This window comes from Phymastichus coffea, unplaced genomic scaffold (genome assembly GCF_024137745.1).
Source record: "Phymastichus coffea isolate CEN01 unplaced genomic scaffold, Cenicafe_Pcof_1.1 PCOF00207, whole genome shotgun sequence".
Taxonomy (NCBI): Eukaryota; Metazoa; Arthropoda; class Insecta; order Hymenoptera; family Eulophidae; genus Phymastichus; species Phymastichus coffea.
In genome coordinates this window covers 73,728-98,107 of record NW_026707018.1, presented here as the reverse complement: position 1 = coordinate 98,107, position 24,380 = coordinate 73,728, and the positions used below count along the sequence as shown (strand labels likewise).

General features: G+C 34.2%; 2 protein-coding genes across 2 annotated transcripts in view; both read right to left on the bottom strand.

Annotated features, from left to right (window-relative positions):
- Positions 1 to 777: 777 nt before the first annotated feature.
- On the bottom strand, positions 778 to 11,861 carry LOC131673974 (uncharacterized). Its single transcript, XM_058952384.1, has 14 exons — positions 11,680 to 11,861; positions 11,243 to 11,385; positions 10,219 to 10,392; positions 8,780 to 8,990; positions 8,579 to 8,703; positions 8,356 to 8,495; positions 7,986 to 8,251; positions 7,761 to 7,908; positions 7,345 to 7,677; positions 7,050 to 7,277; positions 6,677 to 6,968; positions 6,102 to 6,611; positions 1,749 to 6,032; positions 778 to 1,662 (listed from the first exon to the last, which is right to left on the bottom strand). The coding sequence occupies exons 1-14, from the start codon at positions 11,859 to 11,861 to the stop codon at positions 824 to 826; spliced, it is 7,875 nt and encodes a 2,624-aa protein (XP_058808367.1). The 3' UTR covers positions 778 to 823.
- Positions 11,862 to 16,877: 5,016 nt separating this feature from the next.
- The window catches only part of LOC131673983 (complexin), a 34,168-nt gene continuing 26,665 nt past the window's right edge, over positions 16,878 to 24,380 (bottom strand). Inside the window, exon 4 of the mRNA XM_058952394.1 lies at positions 16,878 to 24,191. Within this exon, the coding sequence (XP_058808377.1) occupies positions 24,118 to 24,191 (74 nt within the window). The 3' untranslated portion in view covers positions 16,878 to 24,117. The remainder of the gene's footprint in view (positions 24,192 to 24,380) is intronic.

Below are 24,380 nucleotides of genomic sequence, written 5' to 3'. Positions count from 1 at the left end.
ACACTTTTCACAAACAATCACATCAACAACGCTGTTTCACGTTAACGACTGAGCGCATAAACCGACTGTCATGCTTTGATACGCATCGCGTCTTGGTTGTTGCGAAAGACAAAGTCCCTGGTGAAACATGTGTACGTAAACTTAATAACTCGATCAATGGATTGATGTTAAACAAGGAAATTAAGAATACAAAAGAGGAAAAAAGTCGTTACAATTGACTTCTCAGAAAGTTTATGATAATTCGATTTTATTGTAGTTACATTGTCTACTGAAACTAGTGAGTAAATAAAATATTGTTATTATTTAGGTATATCCGAAAGCGATGAACTTGAAAGTGTACAATGACTTTTTTAATTGTTTTGAATAGTCGTGTTAAGAAAGAAAATGAACTCCTTATTTTGTTATTTCAAAACGTTGCTATAAAGTATTTTAGGCAAGAATAGAAATGTTTGTTTTTCAAACAATTTTGAAGTTTTAAAAAGCATATTAATATTAATTATCGGAAATAAAATTGTTGCTTTAATAAATGTAGAACATTTTCTGATATTAATTAGATATTTATTAATGATGATATGTCTATTATCTTCTGTGTGTTTTATAAAAATATTGAAATGAAAGTGAAAAAGAATATCAATCAATATAAATTTTTACTGATTTATTAAAAGTACACAGTTATTTACATATATTTAACATTTTATTTTACAAATATTTATATGACACTTGAAAAATAAATATTGCAATATCAACTATACTTTAATTAAAAAAAATAGTCGCACATAAAGTAGATGTAAAAATTAATTAGTCATATGCAAATATTAATTAGTCAATAATTATGAAAAATCTTAGTAATACCCGAAATGAAATTGAAAAACTTTTTTACACCACCAATCATACTTTTGAAGACACCATGTGACAGTCTCCCGTTATTTATATCTTCCGGCAATTCCGAGGTTTCTTCTATATTTGCCGTGGTTTCGTCAAATTGCTCGTCAAAATTCTCAATGAAGTCCTCGAAGTTGCCTGTCAGATTTTGTGCCTTCTCTATACTCCCAGTTATGACATTTTCAAGTTTCGGGATGGCCTCCACTATCATCGATTCTATATTCACCTTTGTTGTAGACTCGGCAACTTTTTGAATCTTTGAGTCTTTTTTATCATCTATCGATAAATTATCAAGTTTTTGATCTTTTATAAAATCAGAAAACAGTTCGTCTTTGCTTTTATCGTATTCATCAAGTGCTTCATCGTGTTTCATTTCAATAATATCATTCCAAATCTCATTCATGTCAGAGTCTTCGTTACGATTAATGTGATTATATTTTACACCATAATCGTATGCAGGGTTAGGTGATCGTTTTCGTCTTGTCAACATAGTGTCTATGTCTTTATTTTCGTCAAGGTTATTGTATGTAAATTCTTTAATAGATGGAAAGTAATCAGCGTGATCCTCAACCAGTTGTAATTTTCTAACCATAGGAAATTTTTCAGTTACTTCTACATTGTCAATTCGTTTCAATCGCGTTAATCTTTTTAAAGCATTTTTGTGTTTTTCGTTATTGTCCGATTTATACACTTTTTTGATGTTCTTATTGACTGATAATCTGCCTTGGTAAATCTCCGAATTTTTAGTTTGTCGTTTTTTTCGAATGAATATATCAGAGTCTAAAATAAAAAAATTTCCCACAGATTAATATCGAATTATATAATTATTAATAAAAATAACTAAATGAAAAATATGAAATACTCACTTGCAGGATTATTTTCCCTTAGCATCATGTTCAAAAGATCCAAATCCAAAGGAATCGATAAAGGCCCATCCTCCTCTTTGTCTACTGAAACATCTCTTTTGTGCCTTTTGTTATCTGTCAGACTTAAAGGGCTTCGAGAACTTCTTGAAGAGAATCTAGACGATGGTTTCATAAACAACTCATGCAAGTTATAATCCGAGTCGTCGTCATCATAGATCGATGGATTGATTTCCAGAACTTTTAAATTCGACCTCTTTGCTTTTTTGTATGGTTGAGATGCTGATACTTGTTGAATACTTTTGTAAGTAGTTGGGCTTACTTCATATTGATTAACATCAGGCGGTTGTTGATTCAAATTTTGATAATACTGGTAGTAGCTATTCATATACGGTGCTACTGACTCCTCAGCTGCTGGAGCTGGTTGGTACACTTTCAAATCCTGCAAATTTTCAGTATTTTCTATTTGTTCGTAAAGGTGAGCACCTGGTACTTTTTGTATAGCTGTGGTCTGTTTGCTTTGATCAGTAGCAGTATTTGACCGTGTTGGTTGTTGGGTATAGCTAACTCCAACATTACTTTGCTGATAGAGAACTATTGGTTGAGGATTCAATGATCTTTGAGGAATAGCTGTTTGTTCTAGCATTCCAGCAGTAGTCACCTGTTGAGTATTTGCTAAATTTTTATTATCTGTATCAACTTGTTGTTGAGAAGTGGTTGAAAACTGTTTGTAGTAATCTGAATTCATTGACGTAGATGGATAGTAATATTGTTGATCTCCTGTTGGTGAGAGATTGTAATAGTCGATTTTTTGTAGTTGTTTCTGAGAAGGTATATAAGCTTGATTTGTATAATTAACATCGAATTCTTCTTGTTGAGTATTTGTTGGGGTGTAATTATAATACGTTGTATCAGGTTGTTGTGTCATTTCTTCTGGATATTGATTGTAGTAATCCATACTCGCTTGTTGCAGAGCTGATGACTGTTGATTATGAAGAACTGCACTAGGTTGTTGGATAAATGGTTGCTGTTGTTGGGTATCTGAAAGTTCTAGACTGTGTTGTTTAGAGTCAGTCTGCTGTTGAGTAACTATCGTCGGTGGAATGATAAGTTTTAGTGTACTTATTGGTGGTGGAGGGTACACAGGTGTTTGCTGAAGCATAGCTTGCGGTGGTTGATTGTATTGTGCATTGAGAGGTACAGAATTTTTATTATCATGATGGCTTTGTGGATAATGTTGAGTATGATACAGTCCTGACATATATGGTCTTGATGTTGTTGGGTACGGTGACTGCATGTGTGGAGGATAAATTTGGTTTGCTTGTAGTAGATATGATTGGTGCACATGCGATGGATACGGTTGTTGCATATGCGATGGATACGGATATTGCATTTGCGAAAAATATGGATATTGTACTTGCGGATACTGCTCTTGTGCTCCAGAGTGCTGATGCAACTTAGCTTCTTCTTGACGTTGTTGGATTCTCCTTTGGGCTTCTGTCACTCTTTGTTCCAGTAGTCTTTGTTGTTCTGGCGTATAATACTCACCACTATCTCCTTCCATAATCTGAGGCTTATTGTTCATTTCAAGCACTATCATCGGTGATCTCTTGAAAGCTTCTCTGATGTCGCCTGCACTTGTATGGTATATCTCTTCTTCGTCTTCTACCGAATGATATAGTGGCATACTTCGCTTAGCTTTTCCACTTTTTTCATATTCATTATTATTGCTATTGAAAAAGTATTTTTCTTCGTTCCTCGTTTGTCTAGAATCAAGATTATCATGGAGCGATCTCATCTCAATAATTGGTGAATAATTGAAGAATTCAGATTCTTCATCGATTCTCGTATATCCATCGACCAAATCACGTCTTCGTAAATTACTTTGCTTCTGATCACCGTTATTGATTGCTTCAATCAATTCATCTTTGTACTGATTTAACATTTTCTCACGCTTGGCTCTCAGTTTATCTTTTAATCTGTCAAGTTGCTCTCGCCGTCTTTTCTCATACTCAGCAAATCTTGCGCTTTCGCTTTCGAGCAGTTTCAAAGACGCTTCAATCATCTTTTTTGCTCGTCTGTTTTCGTTTTCCTTACGAAGCGCTGCCAATGCTTCCGTTCTTGTCGTCAATCGAGCGTGTCTAGCTTTTATCAGCTCATCTAATTTTGCAGTATTATTAGTTTTCGGTAAAGTAGTTAATTTTTTTATTTGGAGTGAGGTATTATTTTTAATCTCAACATCTCTTTCCGTAGTAGTTGAATTATTTAGAAACGAAGATTTGGCAGTTTGATTACTCGGCATTTTTTCGGGTTCTGTGGTTTCCGTTTTGATTGTACTTTGTCTTTTGGCCACTGCAGCAGTGGCTTGGAAATTAGATTGATTTGACTCATTGGATATTGGGACAGTGGCTTTGGTTCCAACAAGTTTGGTGTTAAGCTTATCAGCTGTGGTGGCAGTCGTAGTGACGGTCTTGATATTAAATCTGTCTTTATTTTTTGTAATTGATTCAGCGGTTTTTGCGCTAGGTTTATCAGTTTTGGTGGTAATTGAATCGTAGCTCTGGGCATTAAACCTGTTTTTGTTTTCGGTAACTGAAACAATGGAGGGTTCAGCGTTGGCGCTGGTGAATGGAACTGTAAACGTCTGGTTTTCAGTGCTGATAAATTCGGTAATAGGGGGTGGGTTGATATTACCGGTAAATGTAACCTTAAAGGGCTGGTTAGCTGTGTTGATAAGTTCGGGTTGGTTGGCAGCGCTGGCAAACGCAATTGTAAGGGGCTGTCGAGCTGTGTTGATGAATTCAGGTTGAGTGGTAACCCTAGTAAATGTGGTTGTGAAGGGCTGATTTTTGGCGTTAAGGAATCCAGTTGTAGGGGATTGATTGGTGGCTCCGGTAATCGAAGTAATGGTGGCTTGATTGGTAAATCCGGTGAAGATATTTGTAAGTGGTTGGTTAGCAGTAGTGATGAAGCTGGTAGCAGTGGCTTGATTCGTATCGGCGGGAGCAGTTGCTTGGTTTGTAGCCGCGGAAGTAATGGCTTGGTTCGCAGCGATGGTAGCAGTAGGTTGGTTTGTAGCGGCAAAGAACGTGGAATTGAAGGGTTGATTACTGGCATTAAAGGACGCAATGGCAGGATCGGTAGTTTTAAGGGTAGTGGAACAGGCGTCATTAGCTCCCTCACCAGCGGAACAAGCACGTTTAGCGCCTTCGACGTCTGTGGTAGATCCAATTGCGGTATTTTCCTCCTGATTTGTCTTAGTTTTCTTTTTAGGCGCCACAGTCGTTGTTGAGACTTTGCTTTTCTTTCGAAAAAACTTGGCTGAGTCTGTTTTGCGTGTCACTCTACTTCCAAGTGGCTCGTCTTCTTCTGCTTCCAAATTCATCTCAATTGTGACAGGTTCAGATAAAACTACATCAGGTATATCCTCTTTAGAAGAACCTATAGTTAATTCGACATCAACTGCACTACGTTCTACTAAAGCCGATGGCTCTACTTCTACATCTAGAGTTGTAGGCGCAATTGCTTTGTCGATTTCATCTTTAACATTGACTCCGGGTTTAATTTCAAGAGTTTCAGAAACTGTTTCCGATATTTCAGGAACACCTTCTGGAATAACTGCGATCATCTCTGGATTATCAACTATGACTTCTTTAACCTCCACACTAGGTATTACGAATTCTTCAGCATCCCTTCGAGTTCGAACCTTTTGGCCATTAACGGGAATATTAGGATTTCGATAAATTTGACCTTGCATAAGTAGTGGCATTCCTATTTGCTGCTGTGCTGTTTGAATTTGACAATCTTTGCAATTTTCTATCCCCCGAATAACTCGACATTGACAATCTTTCAAGTTATTATCGTCTTCGTCGATCATTTCTTGGTGAAGTAAATTTTCTATATCATTAGTGTCCCTTTTTGCTCTACGATTTTGCTGTGGATACTGATTCGGATAGTAGTAACTACCGTGGTGAAGATTGTTACCTGCTGCAATAACTTGTTGATAGTTTACAGGTAGTTGAGGTTGATAATATATCTGTGGTTGAGGTTGCTGTGTTTGTGATATAGATTGTTGTGACTGCATCTGCGTTAAGCTTTGTAGTTGTTGCACCTGTGGTGGTTGTTGTCGTTGTCCTTGTATATACTTCTGTCTCACTTGTTCGAAATCGTAAGTCTGCTCTTGAGGAGCAGTTTCATAATAATTGATAAGCTGTTGAACAGCTTTTTCTTTAGCTTTGCGATCTTCTGCTTCTGTTAACTGTCTCTCTGTGACGATTTCATACTCAGCTACATTTTGAAAAAATAATTAATTTCACAATAAAAAGAAATATATCATTTGTATAATAATCAATTTACCAGCTCCGTTAATGTTCTTTTCATTATCGTCATCTTTATAGAGCGCTTCAGCTTCCCACAGTTCACCAAACTCTTTTTCCTTGGCGTTGTACCCTGGCTGATTAACATTCTCATAGAATTCATTGGGCATGTGATTACCGTCGGCTTCTATTAGCCACACATCCGCATTTTCATCAGCTGCTCTTACTGATTTAGTTGGGGCGTTGCCATGTTCAGCGAGTGGCGTTGTATCTTTCAAGTACAAATCGCCTTCTGGGAAGTTTTTAAGAGGCGTGCGGTACTGGAACCCATAAAAGTTGTTTTCACCGCTATCATCTCGCTGCATTTTCTTTGTATTTTCTCTTTCGCGCCGATGCTCTTCAATTCTCTCACGAATACGTTGTCTACGCTCGTTACGTCGTTCCTTTGCTTCTGTACGTCTCTGTAAGAAGATACTGTCACGACGAAGGCCTAGTGGATCATCTCCTATTCGCTTATCCAAATCACGTCGATGTCTCGAAGATAATGACGCTGTAAATCGATTTGATTACATTTATGCCGTATACATGTTTTCGTGATAATCTTTTATCGTTTACCATCTTTTTTCTCTTCGGAAAGCAATTGGTATAACGCTTTCAGTTGGTCTTCAATTTTTGTGGGAATTGCCGTTCTTTTGGCTTTTTCGGTATTTAAAACTTCGTCTAATAATTCATCATTCCTGAAATTTTCTTTTAGTTCAGAGTTAACATCGCTGGCATTATGAGAATCTAGTATCGCCGAAAGAGACAGCTTCTGTTGTGCATCATTGTTTTTTTCAAGACCTTTCATCGTACTTTCAACTTTTGTTATCAGCGTTAATGCCTCAATTACTTTTCCGGTGTCTAAACTCTATTTATAAATACGAACAAATTATGCCAGGAAAAAATTTTTTTTTCGAATAACAATGAATAATAAAGGCTATAATATTACTTTGTTCAATACGCTGCTTGGTTCATTGTGAACGCGTTCCTTTGTTAAAGCCATTATTTTTCGACGTTGCTTCTTGTGATATTCGTGGTCAGCGAGGCGTCTCTTGTACTCGTGTAGCTTGGCTCGTATCTCCTCCCCGGAATCGAGCGGTTGACTGTCCAACATCTTTCGCTCGACTGCCTCTTTCAAGTTCTCACCTTTTTCGTCACTTGTTATATATGCACCACTCTGTAAAATAAAATCTTTTAACTAAATAAGAACTTCAAAGTAAGCAAAATGAAAGACAATAACGTACTTTGTCATCATCGTACTGTTCTTTTTTTATTCCGATCTTTTCGTACTTGCGAACGTCACGTTTAATTCCATCACCTCTACGTAAATTTCTCTCGTCGTCCCTATCTATGTCCCTGTGTCGTATATTGCGTCGAGTTGTTAGCCGTCTTTGCAGCTGATGTCTCAGAAACGATCTTCTATCCTCAAGTGAATCAGGAACATCTGGGACTTCGCGGGTGTTGTCGTCACCTGGTTCTACGTCGTCTTCGACTTCCAACTCTTCGTGACGCTTATTTCCTCTTTTTACGACGTTTCTATCGGCAATGTCATCTTCAGATCCCATGCAGGATTTAGCCTATAAATGACATTTTCTTTTTGTTTAATCGAGCTATAGATACAAAAATAGTATACTTTTTTAATAACAATTGGAATATTTACTTTGAGACCAGGAACTACCCAAAAACCAATACCTCCAGAGGGTAATTTTAATTTTACGTCCCTATCTATGTTGTAAATGATTGGTTTTATTTCAGGAATTTCTCTTCCATTAATAAGGCTCAGCAAATCATTGTTCAAAAGTACAGATCTGTAAGTAAAAAGTATAAATTTGTATGAATTTGAATACGTATTCATAAAGTAATATTTGTCAATCTATTGACTTACTCGGCAAACATTCGATTTGGGGAATCATATCCAGGTAGTAGCACATATTTATGTACAGTTTTAATTTTAAGCCCTTTCAGGCTAGCTGCAACTTTAGTTGGCGTAAGATTAAGACCAAAAATAGTGATGGATCCTTTTTCGTATTTCGATGATGGTTTGGTACACTGAGCGTAAAAGTGTATATGTGTACGGTTTCCCGATGAGATCTTCGTATCAAGAACTTCGCGACCAACTAGCATTTTGTGCAATAATGACACCCAAAAGTCCTGGAATTATATTTATAATTAGTTTTTGAAAATTTCAATAGGAGTATCACAATGCATATAGTTATTTGAGCAAAGAAAAAATATTTGTAAGAAAATAAAGTTACTGGTGTCGGTCTGAATAAAATCGAGTTTTCGAGCTGCCTCATAAGAACTTGAGCTCCAAGTTTAGCAGAATTTCCTAAACGTCTTGCCCATACAAGTGCTCCCAAAAAATTTCGTTTGCAGTCTTCAGACTTCGACTCAGCTGTTAATTAAACAGGAACGTCATACTTCGACATTTTGTCAATATTTATGTAAATCAATGTAAAAAAAAGTATTTTAACGTACCAAGCCACAATGGTTTTTTGGCGACTTGACGTCCAACAACTTTATAAAGTGAATCTTTTTCAGTAGCAAGATTATCATAGTGCATTGATACACCGTCATCTTCGAGGGTCACTCCAGCGAAATCACTAAAATTGAGGAAAACTTGCTTTCAATAATAACGACTGCGCGACAAATATATAAAAATGTAAAAAAGAAATTTACGGATGCCATGTCAAGGCACTAAGTCCAGTAGCAGCTACACTGAAATATTCTTGTAGATATTGTTGCTCTTGTTTGGTTCTCCAAGAAACAATGTCAGGTCCAACGATGATGCCAGCTTCTGCGAATCGTGGGAATGCATCTAGCATACTGCGTAGACGCACCACATCTCGACCCAAGTCAGCACCGTTTATATCGCAGTTGCTTTGACATTCTTTTCATTGATGAGGCGGCAATTAATATTTTTTCCAGAAAACAACGTGTTATTAAAAGTATGATAATTGTTTCATTTCAAATTTTCTGGTAAGTAGTTGAAATCAATTGGGTCAGACAGAACCATTAGGCCCCGGTCCCATAGGTACGTACAGATGCGGACGGATACGGACGCGAATCGCAATTCTAGTAACATCACTAAAAATATGTAGTTCGATTATTTAGTACCAACACTAACGGTAGTGAGCAAAAGTGACTGTTGTTTAAAACTGTAGCGCCGAACGTACCACATTTAATGATCACCTATCTAATCTTTACATTATTGTAGTCTATAAGATGGCAAATGATAGAGAATTGATAGACTTTCAACTACAATTAATGGAATTAGGCCTTAATTTTATGGAAGTACTTGAATATATGAGAAGAAGAAGAAAATAAATATAAATGATATGTATTAATCATCCCAAAAACTTTTTTTACATTAGCATACTCATCAATAATCAATATTCATAAAAATTTGAAAAGTAAATTGTAGACCAAACATTTGAACATTAAGTGTGGTACGTTCGGCGCAACAGTTTTAAACAACAGTCACTTTTACTCACTACCGGTAGTGTTGGTACTAAATAATCGAACTAGATATTTTTAGTGATGTTACTAGAGTTGCAATTCGCGTCCGTATCCGTCCGCATCCGTACGTAACTATGGGACCGGGGCCTTAAAGAAAATTCAAATGTTGATATTCTCGGATTTATAAAGAGTTGCTAGCGTAATTTACTTCATACATTCAATAAAAAGAACCTGCCACATCGCGATAAAAAAACCTCCAGAAAAATAAAAAAAAAGTCCGTGTAAATACCACGCAGTCGGGGAAGCCCACCGTATAGCGAGTTTGGCAGGGAAAGAGAATTTCCACTATTAATCCGCAGTCCCGAGTGTGTGGCACTGGCGTACACACTAGCGCTGTTGGTATCTAATCCGGCGTATATAGCGCCGCACTACGGCACGCTTATCGTCGCGCTCTCTTCCCCTCCCTTTCTCGATTTATCGTGCAGGATTTTGCTCACATCTGTGCGTACAAGGCTTCTTCGCGGGTGAATAATTTTTTTGAATTACGATTATTTTCAATAGAAACAAATTTGGTTTGCAATAAAAGTCTTTGAACATTAAAATATCTTCTTTATTTTGCACGATATAAAAAGAGAAAGAAAAAAATAGAAGCTACTCACCATAACCGAGCTGCCAGCTGGTATTATAGCCCATATGATCACTAAACGAAATGAGGTCAAGAGCATTTCGGGGATCCCAAGCTCGTGTTCCTTCCGACATTTGTGGTGCTATACATGCTACTACATTGAGGCCTGATCTCTCGGCCCATAGGTGCAAATTTATCCACTGTGTTTCTAAGCATTTTTTGGACATTTTTTATTACATTACATTATTCTCTCTATATATTCAATGTATTTCCCGAGGTAAAAAATATAGATAAGTTGCATGGGTATAGTTTTATTCACGCGACAACAAGAATTTATAATTTCAATCTAAAAATGAACATAGAAACCCCCATGTCTACAAATTAAGAATTATCAAGCGAGTTACAGATTATTGGTTCCGACCAGCATACTCGTGCGCGCGCGCGTCTAAACACACATACACACACACATGCGCGCGCGTAGAAAATAAAACGGCGCGCACTGGAGCCTCCCGTAAAACCTGAGATTGCCGATTAATTGTCGTGGCATCGCGCCCGTAAAACGCACAGCCCTCAATCAGAGTCTCAGTCGGTGCTACTCTTGTGTCTCTTATGCGCGCGAGGACGATGAATTTTAACGGCCTCGTAAACAATGTACTCTGTCTGCAATATACCATGTTGCTCTGTGATTTTATCTTAGTTCTCCTCTTTTTTCATCTTAATTATTATAATTTTTTCATTTGGAATTACTCGATGCAGAATATAATAAACGATTGGATTTTCCTACCTGATAATACGTAGTGAAGTGAGTAGGCAAGATAATGAAATGGTAAAAGTAGGTGTCACGTATTTTGAACACTTTCGTCTATGTCTAATATATCATATCGATCGAAATTCCAGAAACTCATATTACACAAGTCGTTGGAGAAAACACATCGCAGTACAATCGCATAAAGTAACGCTTTGATCTATGATTACACGTTGTACGTTAAATTCAATATTGTTTTCGAGAATTGCGTAACTGTATGCATGTACGTTGGCAACATTATACATAAACTTACCTGTGAACGTCAAACCCGGATCAGGGTGCGTCTCCTGTGGGTACAAGCCACGCTCGAACACGTACGAGTTGCTGCGTGGTCCACCGATGCGTACGTAAGCTGGCGCCAAAGCTCGAGCCATGTTTGTGCTCTTTTCTACATCGCTGATGCCAGACGAAAGTAATTGTCGAGATAATGGATATATAAAACATTAGTTTATTTTCGATTCGTTTTTTGCAATGTTTCAAGTTTAGTTTAAATTCAGAACGTAAAATTGATTCTTTAAAAAAAGTTTTTAATTTAATATTCAAAAAACCAGAATGATACAATTATTCTAATGAATTTGAAGTATTAAATAAAAAATTTAATAATTTTTAAATAAAATAAAATTTTATTTAATTAAAATTAAATTTTTAATTAAATAAAAAATTTAATTCAAGTTTTGTCGTGAAACATACCTCAAGAAATTAGTATTGAACAAAGCAACTGGATCGAGCGTAATACTTAAAAACTTTTCGCTAACAACGGAAATTGGCTTTTTTACATTTATATTTAGTGTTAGTTCCTCAGCAGCAACGTTAGCTACCAGTAAGTAAGTTATGACCAATCCATATTTGTAAAATCCCTTAATACGCGTCATTATAAAAAACTTATCTACAGTTTAGTGCGGTTTAGTATAAAAAAAAGTACAAAAGTAAAAAAAGACAAGTCACGACGAGCGTAACTAAACTACTCGGCACGATGTCCACTTGAATACTGACAGAACGAGCTCACCCGTTCAAATTTTCGCTCGCGATTTGCGAAATCTGAGAAACATTCCACCGAATTGCATAAGGTTTTCAGGGAAATGTAGGTTGGCGGTGATTCGAATTTGCTGAGATGGCGGCAAATCAGAAAATTCCGAACGTGGTATCGAGGTTTTTTCAAATACGTAAGTTCAGCGTTTGGTGCGTGTTTGATATTTGTCCGTTCGAATCTTACCTTGCATCATTGATATGGTATCAGTTTGATTTGGTGCATAAACATAGTAAAATTATAAACGAAATTATCATTGATGTTGAATCATTAATCTTGTGTAAGCATTTTTATGAGTGAAGCAAGATCTGTTTGTTTTATTAATACGTTGTTGACAAATTCAGCATTTAGATTTAAGAGTGAAAATAATTTGTAAATAATAAGTATATATGAACTCATTCAAAATTTTACTGATGACATGTATGTTATTACATCCAGTTTGTTCATTTTCATCATTTTAAAATTATAAGATTAAACATATAAAATGATACGTTTAAATAATATTGAAAGAAAAAATTTTTTTCAATTTGATCATATATTCAGCAAACTGATTACAAATACAAACATTAAAATTCTAATTTTTAATCAAGTAAAGTTTGAAATGGAAAAGAAAACGCAAAGGACAACAATAAATGCGTGATAAACAATAAAAGAACCGTAACACTTGAGATTGTTTATTTTTTGGTAATATATATGATTGATTTTTTATTACTTTTTTCTTCATTTGTCAGTGGTAGGAACTTAATAACTTAAATACATTGTTTTTGATAATTCACTTTTGTTTATTATTTAATATTCATTATTCATCAGTAATATTACTATAGGTATATAGTAATAAGAGCTATAACGGGTGAGTCGTGCCTTCGTCCAAATCGTTATTTATATATATTAATGGTTGTGTTTATCTTCCATTCCTTTTTTCGATCCTTGAAATCTCTTGTTTTATTCTTTTTGCTGTCTTGGCTTGGTTACTATGTAAATTCAAAAGGAGAAGAAATTCCTTTTTGTACTGATTTGAGCATGAAAGCGAATGAAAAGAAGCGTCCTTTTTTGCACTGGAAAAGAAAACATTTTCGACGCTGCTTTTCTTTTCTTCAATGTGTGTATGTGTGTTATTTCCATTACAAGCTGAATAGCTTCGAGAAAAATATTCAACTTGCTCTTCAAACATTTTTCACTGAATTTCACGCGTATAATGTGGCATAACTTGCCTTATTTTTGTGAAGCTATTCAGATGATGAGTGGATTTTTAAGCTATATTACTACATATAGATGAAGAAAATAAAAGATAAGAAAGAGAACAAAATTCGTAGAAAAAGAATTAGGAGATTAAATAATAAAAACCTCAACTTTGTCGAAAGACAGCCATTAGGTTTATTTTTTTCGCGAGTGCGAGTATCATCAAATTTGGTGTGTTATAGGTGTGTAAGAATCGCTTATAACTCTTAGATATACTTCACCTCTTTTTTTTTTAAGTATCAATATATATAATATATAATACTTATCATGTGTATATATATATATGTATATGTATATGTATATATATATATATATATATATATATATATATATATATATATATATATATCTTTAACAAAAATATGTAATATTATCATCATCGTTAGTATTATCGTCACTTTTACATAATATAAGGTTCAACAACAAATTCGTTCGCTTATTTTATTACATGTAACGACTTTCGTTCATAAGATTATTTTACACCCGCTTTAATCTCACCACTAGAAAGTTTCTATACCCGTTCCATCTTTCTCGCTTTTTCGCTCTCTCGTTCATACAAACTCGTTTATTGATTGAGTCGAATAAACGTAACTAGAGAAAATATGGATTAGTTTGGGGTTTCAGTCAATAAATAATTGACTTTTTATGGAGGGGATTACGAACAAAAAGACTCAATAAATGTTGTAGAGAATTAAGGGATGAATTCTACATCTGCTCACTTTATTCACGCTTCTATGCGTGAGTATACTATAAGACTACCGTCTGCTTATTAAGATTTCCCTTGGCGTTTATTCTTTTGTTTATTTGCATTCAATAACTTTTCGCATGTGAGAGTAAATTTATACTATTTTCCTGCTTTTTCATTTTTGATTTTGGGTAAAAAAGCTTTTATATGTATTTTGTTCAATTAATAGGCATCAATAATATTGCTTCTTGGTTAACGTGTATTAAACTTAAAATTATAGTTAGTGTGAGCTTGTTTGGTTACTTGATCAAACGAAAATAGTTTTTTCTTTTGTGATTGTATTTCAAAAAAAAGTAGCAGATCCATACGAAAACCAAGACGTGATGTCAAAAATATCTATTAAAGATCTTAATAAACGTTATTAAATTGTAATCCTTAGTATTAATACTTATTTAAAATTTGTTTTTTCAAATACCGAATGAATGGCAGTTGAGAAAATATAGAATAACTCAATAATCCCAATTTAACAGGTTGCAAAAGGTTTCTTTCTAGGAAATCGTCACCTTGTTTATATACGTTATCATACATTCTACTTTCTTAGATTCGAAAACTGATATTAGAATTTAATGCTGCTCCACGAGAAAACCTTGAGGTAGATTTTTATGTTAAAGCTATTTATGACAAATAAATGTTTCTTTCTATTTTTAATTATTATATTAATTGTATCATTAATTGCATTACAAAGTTTGCTGTCGTTAACGAAAAGAAAAGATATCGGCACTTGGTACCTCAAAATTTCGCAAGAGCAGCATTGTGGAGCACCTACATTTTTAACAACGTGATTTCATCACATCACACACTTAATAGCTATAACTTTTCTTCGTTCCGTGCTAGTGTGAGTATTATTTATTTATATTTTTTTCTCGGAAACATATATTCTACGTTATCTTAAGAACGCAACCGCAGCATCGTCGCTTCAAGATTTTTTAACAATAATCTTTTTTATTACTTCTTATAGTGCGTTGTGTCGTTGTCTCGGAATAGTCATTGAGTGATTCTTGATTTTTTTAAAACAGTGTGTATAATCTTAATATAATGGAACGAAGAACACAAACGTTTTTTTCTTTTTTTCAAATAAATGAAATTCGAGAGTAATTTCCATAATTTCCTATAATTATTCAAACCAAAAGAAGCTCGTCATTTGCACTTTTCGTTTGATATTTGCTCTTTCAACCAATTATCGTTAATTTATTTTTCAACATTTTTTCTTAAAATTAAACATTCAAATTCTGGTTTATCTTCAAAATACATACGTGCTATGTATTTTATTTTTCCATTAATAATTTATATAGTGAACGAAAGATATAATCCGATTCGAATCATAAATTTATGATTTACGTTTAAATGCATTTGCACGGAAATCAGTCACATGTAGAGCAGATTCACTTAAATTCTTGAAGAATATGTTTTTTTGGTTAAACAGTGCTTTATTTTTTAATTTATGAAAATCTATATACAATACACAAAAGTTTTAATAACATGTTTAGTTTCTAAAATTTATTCAAATTTTTTTTTTGTTTACGTAGAATAATTTTAGAACATTAAATATTATGTTTTCTTTTAATATAAATGTTAATAATAATTTAATAGTCACTTTTAGTACTTCATTTAATAATAATGATTTTAATTGCCATTAAAACATTTTAATTAATTTTATATATATATATATATATATATATATATATATATATATATATATATATATATATATATATATATATAAAATTTAATTTATAAAAAATTTAATACTTATTGAAATAATCCCTTTAGTCATTTAACAATTAACGATCCAACAGTTTTTTTCACTCGAAGCGAAGAATACTTTTTTAAAAGCTTCCACTTGTACATTACATTTTAATGAGGTTATATGAGCTGCTTATTTAAGATCTGTTATATAATTTATTAGAAACACTGATATAGATATTTAAGTGCTCTGCTGTTTGCTTTGGAACAACACGAAAAAGATTAATTTTTTCCATTACGGTCACTATTTTTGTCAATAAAAATACTTTTTTTGGAAGCGGCAGATTATTCATTACTCCACTTTACTTTACATACTTAATAGACTAAGTAATACGCGAATACGAATTTTCAAGCTCGTGCTAAATGCATTTGCTTTAGTTATTTTTTTCTCAAAAATATTGTAAGCGTTTTTTATCACGTGCCACGTGTGTAAGGTGGCTAGAGAATATTACATACTTTATCACTCGTTTTATGAACATAAACGGAAAATCATTACGTCAATTTTTCTCCTTTCATTTCTCACGCCTTGCATAATTGTTTATAATGTATGGATATTTTCAAATTAATTTTTTAAACGCTAGATTATAGTAATTTGAAATATAATTTCAATAAAATCAGAAGGTAGGATAGGGTTAAAACAATTGAATAAAATAAATTTCTTGGTAATTAATTGTTTTTTTTTGTAATGCTCTATCATAACTCTATCCCTGTTTTCGCGCGAGATCATAATTTTTACTGTCTATAAACGTGAGAGAGTTGAATTTTCCAATGAAAAAATATCAAGTAGACACACACACAGTGAAAAGTATGACGAAAAACAACAACCAGAACAACAACGATACACACATGACACTGATTAGCGCGATGAACAACAACAGCGGCAACATTGGACTTTGTATATATTTTTTGCTTTCTTATCATTTATTATTTACTCTTAGCACACGCCACAGATGCGTCGGCTCCAATGTGTATACAGCAACATATAGAGTATAAAACATAAATGTGACAGTGAGATATATACAATAAAAAATTCAAAATCACAGAGAGATAGTGATAAAGAAAATATGTAGAAATAAAGTAAAAAAACATATGAACGATAAAAAGAGGAGGCATGCATAAAAGACGCACGATGCATATTTTTTCTTAATTCTTTACTTGGTTTTCTTTTTTATTATTTACAACATCAATAAATTATGTATATTATAGATACAGACGAATGTCACTGCTACGAGTTTGTCTCGCTAGAAAGTTGCGAGGAAATAGAGAAGAAATCTCTCCGATCGAGATCCAGATGAATTTTTACGTATTTTTATGTCCTTTGATGTGTGTAAGTCGAAAAGAGCATGATAAATCCAAAAGTTACTACGAAAAAAATCAAACTTTTCCTTTTTATTGCGTTTTATGTATTTGAAAAACGGCAAAGTGAATTCATCTGGACTCGTTCATCGATATCGAGCGTACAATTAAGCTGCTAAGTTCACATGATTCAGCTATAAGAGAAATATAGTTTACATGCATGTAGAAACATCGAAGGCGCGAGTCAAGAGATATCGGAAGTATTATTCTTTTTTTGTTGCTTTTTGCGTTTACACAAAGAGAATTTGTTATCGCTTGAATTTCTGTATTTTTTTTGCACTTAAAGTCAAGGAGGATTTTGTGTTGTTGTCCTATTTCGTGCATGTTAGTATTTATACTTATGCAGGTGAAGAAAACGAAGAAGGCCAAAGAAAAGTTGGAAAGTGTTTGTTCGTGTCAACTTGCGTGTTCATGATACGTTTATTTTTTAGGTAAATGGTTATTATAATAATATTAATATATCGTATATTTTTTGCTTGCACATTCTTTTTATTTTTTCTGTCAATCTTGGGGATTAATAAATTTCTCTATTTCTTGATTGTACTAATCTCTTGATTCGTACAACTGTCCGTCGCTATATGAGTAAACTTATGATCTCGGTATACTTTTCTTCTTTTTTATTTTTAATAATAAATATAATAGGAGTAATTGACTTCAAGTATATTGTTTGTATTTTTGTTGCTGAATATATATAGTTTTCTTATATTTTTTCACGGCAGAGTATTGTTTTTTTTTTATTTTGGACAGAGGAGTTAGAAACGAGCGATCGACGCTTCCCAACGAAATTCATATCAATCGTTCAAATCTATTCATTACTGACTGTCAAAAAGGAGTAGCGTCAATCGTTGTCTCGAGTGAAGACGTGTGTGTACAATAATATACATATACATATACATATATATATGTATACGTACATATATATATACATATACATGCATGCGCGCGCGCGTACATACACAGACACACACGCGCACACACACACACACACGCACACACACACACACACACACACACACACACACACACACACACACACACACACATATATATATATATATATGTCTATAAATGTCTCTGAAGTAAGTAGAACAAGATTTATTTTTATAGGAGAGATGCTCGACAAAGGTACATACGTTGAAAGCGTCTTCATCTATTTATATTTTTTGTTTTTTGTTTGAAATCTTTTTAGAAACATTGTGATTAATGATTTTTTTCGAGAAATCGATGATTTTACAAGAGAGAAAGAGCGCGCGTGAGCCGGGTTCTCGCAAGTTATCCGCCGACGCTTTTTTCTCCTAGTAGATATTTTTTAGTCAATCGAGCCTCCTCCATCAGCACGCTTTCGTCAACAAACGGCCACGTAACAAAATATATGCATCTGCATTTTTTTAAATTTTATTCTTTTATTCTTTTACTTTCACTTAGGTGATTTTATTTATCTTTTTTAATGTTTTTGGTACCATGAGGAGTTTTTTCGCAGCCCCACACTCGCGACAGAATATTTGTTTCCTTTTCTTGGCTTCGACTAGAGCGCAACTCAGGATTTTTCTCTGTGAATATGGTCAACATTAATCGTAATGGCATGAACGTTCGACTGGGGCTGTTAAATTATTTTGAGATTTGCTTATTTTCTTTTAGTCTAGAATGTCGAATTAAAAGATTTTTTTATTGCTTTAAATTGTATTGAGAGCTTAGAAAGTCATAAAATTTTTAAATAAAGCTTAAGTTGTTTAAGAATAAAAAATTTGACATGCGGCAACGTCGCCATCACGGATCAAAACTACGAAACGGAAAGCTAATCCTGGATCTTACGGGAAATTTTGTTAGAAAAATATGCTCCCAAGAGTAAAATAACCCTTGAGAGCTGTCGCGAGTTGAGGAATAGGGCCGCATCAATCACTATTAATTACTGATATGCTATTCGTTACCCTTCGTTTCTCTCACTTTTTGTTTTGTTATAATGTTTTTATTTTTATTTTTAAACTGAGTTCTTCGGCCTATGACAATCACTAGGGCTATACTCTAAAAAAATTGATCGGATAACTTTCGAGATCCTCACCGACCGAGCTTCCGACGACGAGTAAAAGCTGCAGCACAGGAGGTGTTTTGAGAGAGTAAAAGTTTTGTTTTATTCTCCTCTGAGAGAAGAATTGACAGTCGTAATGTATATATAAGCACATTTAGATAGAAGAACAGGCATGCAAACATCGAGACACGAGAGAGACAGACTGTAATTTTTTATTTTTCTTGTGTTAGCAGATCCTGCGGGCTAAAAGTTCATTATTATTCTTATTTTTTCTTTGTTTTATTGAAGTGACGTGTTTCTCGTTTTGGTGATTTATTGTTTTTTTTTTTTGTTTCATTCTTCGTTTCAACGCGCTACATCGCGTCTTCTTCGGCTTCATTGGAGTCCTCAATGAACATTGAAAACTCCCGAAAAGAAACCGAACAAATAATTTGCGATTGCTGGTTGTTGTTTGTGTGTCAACCTCACGATTTTTGCGTTCATAGAAAGAAGAAATTTGCACGTGAATTTTTGTTTGCAAGAATCTTTGATAAGCGACTCTGGAACTCATTGACTCTTCAAACTTTTTTATAATTGGGAGATTTTTTTGGTTTCGGTTCCAGCGTCGTCATCATCGCGCGTAGAGTTGTGCAGCAGCGACATTCTTTCTTTGTTTTTTGCAAAGTTTAAAGAAGTGCAAGTCGATTTGTGTGTGTATTTTTACTTTTTGCTTGATTATCAAAGTTATTAACATGAAACGCGCGCAGTAAACAATTTGATCGAAATTTATTTGTGCACACTCGCATACTTTTTGTAGTTGTATTGAACCTTCGAAAATCATATTGTCATAGCGTCAATGTTGTCTTTTTGTACAAATCTAGCGTATTCTTTTTGTTTATTAGTGAAGCCTAATATCATTGAGACTTCTCTGTTTATCATGAACAATTTAAAATATAATGGTTTTGTGACTCATTTACTTTTGCTAGAAAACTCGCTAACTCGATTTCGATGGTTAATACAAGGTGTGAAAGCTTGGTGGTAACATTATCAACTGTATTTTTTTATTAACCTCGTGGCAATTCTGTGTATTTTCGTTTTTTGAAATTGAAATTTGCGTGTTTTTTGCATTTTTGAAACACGTCTGTTTTATGTCGTTTTAATCCTCATACTTTGCGAAAATCGAGAACTCCCTTAGATAAAAAAAATTAAGATTATAGGTTATACATTCAATTTAACATGCTGTTATAAAGCGAAAATATAGACTGAACTGCGTTTCGCGTATATATTTTACTTGTCCTATGTCACGCGTTCGACTGTCGCCACAGTTTTTATATAACACTTTACGTTTTTTGAAATTAAAAAAATACATTATATTCATGCTCATTGTTTTATCAATACAAAAACAGCATCACGCACGTGATTGTTTATCATAATTTTTTTTCACATCATTGTTTTTAACTCGGTGAAACATTTTTTTTTCTGTTTTTTTCGTTTTGGTTGTAACTTGGTAAGTATCATCTTATTCTCTCTCACATTCTTTCAATAATGTTATAACTCTCTCATTCGTTTTCCACTCGATCAATAAGGTTTTTATATTTTTTGTCAAAGTCTGTACATGCGCAAAAATATTAAGGTCGCTTTTTTGCTTCCGTCGCAACACGGTACGATACTTTCGCCCTCCTTTTATATAATCCTCTTCAAAATCTGTTCGTTAATTAGTGTATTTTCAGTTCCATAAGAAGATAGATTAGTATAACTTTTTTCTACTTAATTTTTCTATTAACCTTAGATTGTTTGTTTGTTTAATTATTTTCTCTTATATTAAACTTTCACCTGATAGTATAAACATGTAAAAACATATTTACGAACCTGGTCTGTTAATAAACGCAAAGCCATTTATATATATCTCAAATTTTTCTATCGTTTTGTATTCCGCTATTATATGGATGTGCCTCGCACACGTAAATTCTACGTTTTTTAAATAACTTTCACGTGCTAGCAATCCTTGAATAAAAGCCGTTTCTCCATCTTGATCAATTTATAAGATCTTATGAACCTTTTTTTTGTTAATACTTGATGGCGCAGAATCGCACGTGTTTACGACGCACACATTCACACATATATTTTTGTTTTTGACGCACGCAAACGATCAATTTATTGTTATCTGTGTTCGAGTATTGTGTAATGTAAAGTGATTCAACAACATCTCTACGTGTGTCGATGTGTATAATTTTCTTTTATTTCCATTATCGAGTGTACATGTACATATCGTTTTGAACCCTTTTGGTAAAAGTACAATTATATATTAAGGCATGCATCACCTGCCGGCAGTTGGTTGCGAACCATCCGCCGCACATGCGCGATTTGTAATCCTCAACATCGAACGTGATTTTGTTAAATCTATTTATTAATCGACTTCAACAACAGCCCGCGCTCGCGCATACGGCCCAAAGTAAACAGTTTATAAAGCTCGAGGCGCTAACGGACGATATTTTCTCTCTCTCTCTCTCTCTCTCTCTCTCCTCTCTCTCTCTCTCTCTCTCTTTCTCTCGCTCTCTCTCTCTCTCTCTCTCTCTCTCTCTCTCTCTCTCTCTCTCTCTCTCTCTCTCTCTCTCTCTCTCTCTCTTTCTCTTTATCCACGCCAATTTGCCAAGTTATGTTGTGTCATAAAAAATTTAAAAACGTACCGTGTGATTCAAATCACCGTCTCATTTTTTTCGTGTCGTACGACTTCGGGTCATAATACCAAACTTTTTATATTTTTTGTTGAACAACCACTACATAGCATTTATCTACGATTTCTTTTGTCTCATATGCCGTGGATTTTTTTTCTTCACTCGGTAACCGAAGTACAGATAAACACACATATACAACGATTCTAGCGTCACTTGTTTTTATCAGTAAAAATTAATCGAACTTGATGAATGTAGGGAAAGTGTGTGTGTGTGTGTGTGTGTGTGTGTGTGTGTGTGTGTGTGTGTGTGTGTGTGTGTGTGTGTGTGTGTGTGTGTGTGTGTGTGTGTGTGTGTGTGTGTGTGTGTGTGTTTCGGTTATCGCCATCGGGATTAATAGCAAAAATTTAACAACAACAATTAATAACAATGCGCGGCGTGCGCGTATTTTTTTTCACGACCACGAGCGTCTCGAGCGGTTAATTTGGGCCGTTGGTCGGACGGATGGCCGAACAATAAACTACCGTCCACTCGCATAATCTCAACGATTTTGTACCAATCAATCCTTACTTCAAGTTTTTTCTTTTAAGTTAAAAATGGTTTTTTCCATTAGTTTCCTCTGTTCTCTCTCATTCTCAATCTCTCTTTCACACATCATCACTTTCTCTCAGTTTTTTTAAAATCGACTAATAACTACAAACGCGTCTAATTGTTTACAAACATACTTGCAACGGTTTGCTTGTCTGTTTTGTTTATATTTATAATAACGTATAACGTCTAACTTTAAAACTTGACGTCGACTCATCATAAATAATAATAATATAGGTTAACAAATGTTCCATTAATTTCACACTCATAAACGGAAACATGCGACCCTAAAGACTTTTAGTACACTGAATCTAAATCCGGCATCAAAATTGCTCAATCACGTCAGGATTTCGAGATATTTTAATCTAAAAATCTAAAAAATACTGTTATTTTTCCTGTTTTTGGACTCCAACAACTTTGCGAGTTTTGATTTTATTTAAAATCTAGAAAACTCATTATAAAGAGCATCTTTTGAATTTTCGATTTCATTACTCTAAATTTTTTTACTCCGAAATATTGCCGATTGAAACATGGAAAAATCAAATTTTTCTTATGTCCATAATATGGAAGAACAATTACAGCATTTAATATTTCGGTTATTATTAAAATTATCATGAATTAAGAATGATTCATAAAAGTAATGATTTACATATAAAGATTGTGTTAATACCCAAGTAGGCTGAAAACTATAACCTGAAACTCATCAGCAATGAACCCACCATAGATAGGACTCAGATGATATAAGTATAGCTATAATCTCGACGCAATAATATAAAAATTCAAAAATTGCTCTTTTTAAATGATTTTTCCGGATTTTGAATAAAATAAAAATTGTAAAGTTATTTGAGCCTAAAAATCCGGAAAAACAGTGATTTTGGACTTTTGAGTTAGAATATCTTGAAATTCTGACGTGGTAAAGACTTGGATTCAGCACACCAAAAATCTTCAAGAATATAGTCTGGTTTTTAAGTGTAAAATTTGTTGACCGATGTGAACATTAAAGTATAATTACAACCGTTTTAATTCATCATAATAATGTTGACATTAATAATTGCTCGTTATTTTAACACAAAATCGATTTGTCGGCTATTAACCTCTATACAATACAATAATCTGCGCCACGCCGCACACGATATCTATGAATCATTGATTGGTATTAATATTATTTATTATTATTATTATTGAAACAGCCGTCATGTTTTTTTTGTTGAACTAGCAACTATATAACTCCGCTACTGCTTAGATTTAGCTAAATCGTACTTTTTTTTTCATTTTGTTCACTAGAAACTTAGAGATTAGATACTTTTTGTTGTTGTAATCATCAGCATCACCATTCACTTGTTCACCTCTCATCTACCGACGACAATTATTCGTCGAAGTAAAGCACGCTATTGCTGTAAACGGGAGTATATCTTGTGTCGGAGGTTGTCTTTTTTGAAAGGGAGAAGGATTTCATTAACATTTTTTGTGTGAACGTGTAATATTGTTTTGTGATGCTTTGCCGTCGTCGTCTGGGGGGGGGGGGGGGGGGGGCACACTCTCTCTCTTTTTTTGTGACGTCTCAGGCCCAAGGAACCAAGATCGTCGTGAAAGTGCATGTACTGATGTAACTTTTGCCGGGCCATGAGAGTGAATGATAGTCCTCCTTTTTCTTCGTCGTCTTCTCATTCCTCTTTGTCGTCTTTGGGTGGGTAGAGGTTTTGGTAACGGTGGTAGTTGTGGCTCCGGCGGAGGTATGCTCGACAAGGTGGACTCATTGCAGGCTACATCTCGCCTCAATTTGCGTCTTCAGCTCGTCCACCTGCGTTGTTATCGTGTTTTTCAATTCTGTAACATTGCCACACAAAAGCACGTTTCCGTTAGAATCATTCTCCGTGATGCTGCGTCGGATTACAGCGACTAAGCCCACGTATCATTCTAGCGGCTGCTCATTGAATTTCACGTATGTACGTACGACTCGTTAAGGTATTATCGATTGCGATGTGCATTCCTGCACCCGTATATATCTACTCTCTG

Excerpts from the sequence above, each read along its gene's own strand:
- LOC131673974 (XM_058952384.1), bottom strand. The coding sequence starts at position 11,861 with ATGACGCGTATTAAGGGATTTTACAAATATGGATTGGTCATAACTTAC. Across the intron at positions 11,386-11,679 it reads TTCAATACTAATTTCTTGAG|CGATGTAGAAAAGAGCACAA; the intron begins GTATGTTTCACG and ends GTCTGGCATCAG. Across the intron at positions 8,704-8,779 it reads AGTGCCTTGACATGGCATCC|TGATTTCGCTGGAGTGACCC; the intron begins GTAAATTTCTTT and ends CCTCAATTTTAG.